This window comes from Rutidosis leptorrhynchoides, chromosome 1 (genome assembly GCF_046630445.1).
Source record: "Rutidosis leptorrhynchoides isolate AG116_Rl617_1_P2 chromosome 1, CSIRO_AGI_Rlap_v1, whole genome shotgun sequence".
NCBI lineage: Eukaryota > Viridiplantae > Streptophyta > Magnoliopsida > Asterales > Asteraceae > Rutidosis > Rutidosis leptorrhynchoides.
The window spans coordinates 710,354,410-710,358,767 of NC_092333.1; the positions used below are offsets into that span (position 1 = coordinate 710,354,410).

The 4,358-nt window shown below is 31.5% G+C and overlaps 1 protein-coding gene across 1 annotated transcript; it reads left to right on the forward strand.

The window, feature by feature from the left end:
- The first annotated feature begins 1,044 nt into the window (after nt 1-1,044).
- Nucleotides 1,045-3,646, forward strand: LOC139886202 (WRKY transcription factor 6-like). The gene is made up of 5 exons (XM_071869947.1): nt 1,045-1,186; nt 1,261-1,359; nt 1,467-1,973; nt 2,057-2,170; nt 2,808-3,646. Exons 1-5 carry the CDS (start codon nt 1,076-1,078, stop codon nt 3,504-3,506), a joined length of 1,530 nt encoding a protein of 509 aa, XP_071726048.1. The 5' UTR covers nt 1,045-1,075; the 3' UTR covers nt 3,507-3,646.
- Nucleotides 3,647-4,358: the final 712 nt, after the last annotated feature.

Consider the following 4,358-nt stretch of genomic DNA (forward strand, 5'->3'; position numbering starts at 1 on the left):
CTATTCGGTTATTATAATTACCTTTTAAGTCTTTGTTTATACATTGAATATATACATAAAATTCTAACAGATTCTCGATTTTATCTACTTCTAATTGTGAAAAGTAAAAGAATTATGCGGATTAAATATAATAGTAGGCATTCTTGACTCTTTATTCTAAGTGAAAAAGAAAGTAAAACATACGATTATGAATGATACTACATAAGGTTTTTGTCAAAAACACTTTCGGCTCATATTTGAGAGCGGATTAAAAGATAAACTTTTGTATATATTTCAATGTTAACTCTAATCCTTTTATTAGCTCACAATCAACATGTTATTATTATACACAACATCAAATAATGAAATAAAAATTAACTTAGTCGTTTTTCTCTAACGTTTCTCGAGTTCAAAACAATATTTATAAAACTAACCATTAGATACTGACTAAATTCTATATATTGATCATATGGTTTATTTTCAATCAATCAAATCCAAATATTGCAAATGATTTAATTATAAATATGTATATGTATATTTCACTTATATTCCTTTATTTTTCTTTTACATCATTTTCACTCCGTTAATACATTTATCTTATTTAATTTCCGCATTACATTTTTTTTATTCTCGTTTCCATTTCATTTTCTCTGCTTAAAGAACTAGCGATACAAAAATATAAAATAAATATAAATAATAAATAATTCAATATAAATAAAAGCAATATATGAAATTGCGTTTATAGTATTTATATATTTAATTATTTATATTTATTACTATGAAAGTCTTGAGTCTCAACTTCCCTTTTAAATTGCCGAGTCCACTGGCCCCTTTCAAAGACTTGATTTCTCTTTCATTCATAAATGGACAGTGGACTCTCGTTTGATTCAGATCCCAATATCATCATCTTCTTCTTTTTACTTTTTCAATTTTCATACACTCAACTCTTTTTCAGACAACCATAACCATTTCCACCACCGCCGCAACCGCCTTATTTATGGACACCACCACCACCACCAACTCACCTCCACCTACCACCATACACTTCCCTCTCAACCTCAACAACGTTGTTCACAATCATCATCAAATCAACGAAATGGATTTCTTCCCCAATAAAAAACACGATGAAGAAATTCGTTCTTCTACGTTGCCTGTTTCTATCACCGATACAACCGCTCCTGCTACCGACTTAGATTATAATATTAACGTACGTAATTCAATTCAATTTAATTGTTTAATTTTATCGAATTTTTTGTTATTGACTTTAATTCATGTATATAGACTGGTTTACATCTCGTAACCGGAAACACGAGCAGTGATCAATCGGTGGTCGATGACGGAATCTCATCCAATTCCGACGATAAACGTGCTAAAAACGAGGTAACAAACTTTAACCTAATTTCCGTACTTGTATAATTTATAATTTATAAATACAAAATTAAATTTTAAATTTGATATTAAAAACTGTAACCTAAGTTTGGTTGTAGTTAGCAGTGGTTCAAGCGGAACTAGAGAGAATGAACACAGAGAATAGAAAATTAAGAGAAGCGTTGAATCAAGTAACCATAAATTACAACACGTTACAAACACATCTCGTAACAATTATGCAACAAAAACAAAAAGAAGAAGATCGTAAAACTGTTAATGATGGTGGAGGTGGACTTGCAATTGTACCGAGACCATTTATGGATCTAGTTTTATCATCTGATCAACCGAATACAGTCGAAAATGATGAAAATTCAAATTCTCAGTCTTCAGAAGGACGGAGTAACAATGAGCGTAATAGTAATAGTAATAATAATAATAATACAATTGATCAACGCGATGAGAGTAACGAACAAGTGATGACTAGATCAGGCGGTTCGAATAAAATTCCGAGATTAAATTCTTTGAAAGACGATAATAATGGGACTAGTACGAGTATTGATCAAGCTACTGAAGCGACTATTCGAAAAGCTAGGGTTTCTGTTCGAGCTCGGTCAGAAGCTCCAATGGTATATAGATTATTTAATTGTTAATCATGGTTACTAAGCTTGATTAATTATGTGATCTTGAGCTAATTTCGTTACGTGTTTAGATTGCTGATGGATGTCAATGGAGAAAATATGGACAGAAAATGGCGAAAGGAAACCCGTTTCCTCGAGCATATTATCGGTGCACCATGGCCGCCGGTTGTCCGGTTAGAAAACAAGTAAGATTAATCTTCATGATCGATCATTAATTAGTATAATATTTTAATTAGTTGACTGAGATTTTATGAAATTTTGGTACACAATTAATAATGATTCTTGTTTGGCTTGTAGCCTGGATAATAAATATCTTAAAATTTTGGTACATTATTACGGAGTAATTGTTAATTATTGTAGTTCTTATCCGTAAATAATTTTAAAAGTATTTCAGTATATGACATTTTAAAACATATTTATATATTGCTATACCATTGAAATTTGAAAATGAATTTTGTACGGATTAGTCCCTAAAGTTATACTGTAGCAAATACTGTCCAAAAAATAATGCGGCATATATAGTACTAGCAATTGGCGAATCTAAGGTGAAAATTAAATAGGGTCATAATTTTTTTTCAAAGTACGGTTCATAATTAATAGTTGTTTAATTCCAAAAAACAGTAAATCTTATAAATATATGGGGTCACACAGTTAATTTTAGTGGTGTCTTGTAGCATTTTAAATATATTTAACAAAAAAAATTTCAATGAAAGTGCGGTCCCATGACCACATAGGACATATACTAGATTCACCGGTGATTGTAGTTTGTAGTCTTTTGTGGGTAAGTGAAGTTTTTTGACTAAATAATTGATATTATGGTAGGTTCAAAGGTGTGCAGAAGATAGAACAATTTTGATCACAACATATGAAGGCAATCACAACCACCCCTTACCACCAGCCGCCATGGCGATGGCGTCAACGACCTCTTCGGCTGCAAGAATGCTACTTTCAGGCTCCATGCCTAGTTCAGACGGAATCATGAACTCGAATTACTTAGCTAGAACATTTCTTTCTTGCTCTTCGAATATGGCAACGATTTCAGCTTCGGCCCCATTCCCTACGGTCTCATTAGACCTGACTCAAACTCCAAACCCGTTACAACGGGCAGGGACTGGTCAGCTTCAAGTACCTTATTGCAACCTCCAGAATCAAAATTTCACCGATCAAAACGCTGCCCTACTACCTCATATCTTCGGGCAAGCGTTATACAACCAGTCGAAATTTTCAGGGCTGCAAATGTCAAATGACATTGAAGGTGGCTCGAGCCCGCAGCTCGGGCTTCAACAGATGCACCATGGTGCATCACCAACGGTATTGGCGGACACTGTGACCGCTCTCACTGCTGATCCAAATTTCTCAGCTGCTTTAGCGGCAGCTATTTCATGTGTTTTTAATGGCAATGGCAATGCTAATAATGGAAACTTCAACAACAATAGCAACAACAATGGCAGCACAACTATTAGCAACAATAATAGTCATGGGAATAATAAAGTCAACAACTCAAGTTTTCAAGGAAAATAAATATCCATAATTTAAAGGGTTTAGTGTTGGGTCAAGGTAGATTTTTTCATTCTTTGCGGTTTGAATAAGACAGGGAGTCTTTTTTCTTCGTTTTTATACATTATACAAATAATACACATAAAAAACTATGGATCTTTCCTTTTACTGTCTTTGTTTCAAACGTCATTTTTACTCTTCTTTCTATCTTTTGGTTTGGTTCAGTAGTTGTTATAAACTAACTTTTAGAGATTGTTTATTGTGTACGTTAAGAACATATAATAAGGTCATTATTACATCTAAATTTCAAACTCTTAACGATTATTACACATATTTCTTTCAATTATACACTTCTCTATTTACAATATTGATATTAAACCATTCAAAATAAAAGGTCAAACATAGAAAATCATGAGAAAAAGAATACCATATTATTGGAGATTATTGTTGAGTTGATTATCATATGTAATAACGATCTAAACGTCCCTTAATGCACACATTAGATAATTAATTCGATAAATAATAAATAAATAAAACAATAAGAAAAAATATAATAGAAAGTTCTCACAAACATAATAATAATAATAATAATAATAATAATAATAATAATAATAATAATAATAATAATAATAATAATAATAATAATAATAATAATAATAAGACAAAATTGGAAGCTCAAAAATGTCTTAAACCTGATTCAATTATTTCAGCAGTTTGGAAATCCAATGTTAATGCTCGTAAACATGATTCAATTATTTCAGAAGTTTGAAAATCCAATGTTAATGCTCGTAAACCTGACACTATTTTTAGATTAAAGCTCAAAAATGTCAAAGATAAGTTGAAGCAATGGTGTTTGCAGAAATACGGGAAAATCGA

Coding starts and splice junctions, on each gene's coding strand:
- LOC139886202 (XM_071869947.1), top strand. CDS start 1,076: ATGGATTTCTTCCCCAATAAAAAACACGATGAAGAAATTCGTTCTTCT. Junction 1,187..1,260: donor ACTTAGATTATAATATTAAC/GTACGTAATTCA, acceptor TCATGTATATAG/ACTGGTTTACATCTCGTAAC. Junction 1,360..1,466: donor ATAAACGTGCTAAAAACGAG/GTAACAAACTTT, acceptor GTTTGGTTGTAG/TTAGCAGTGGTTCAAGCGGA.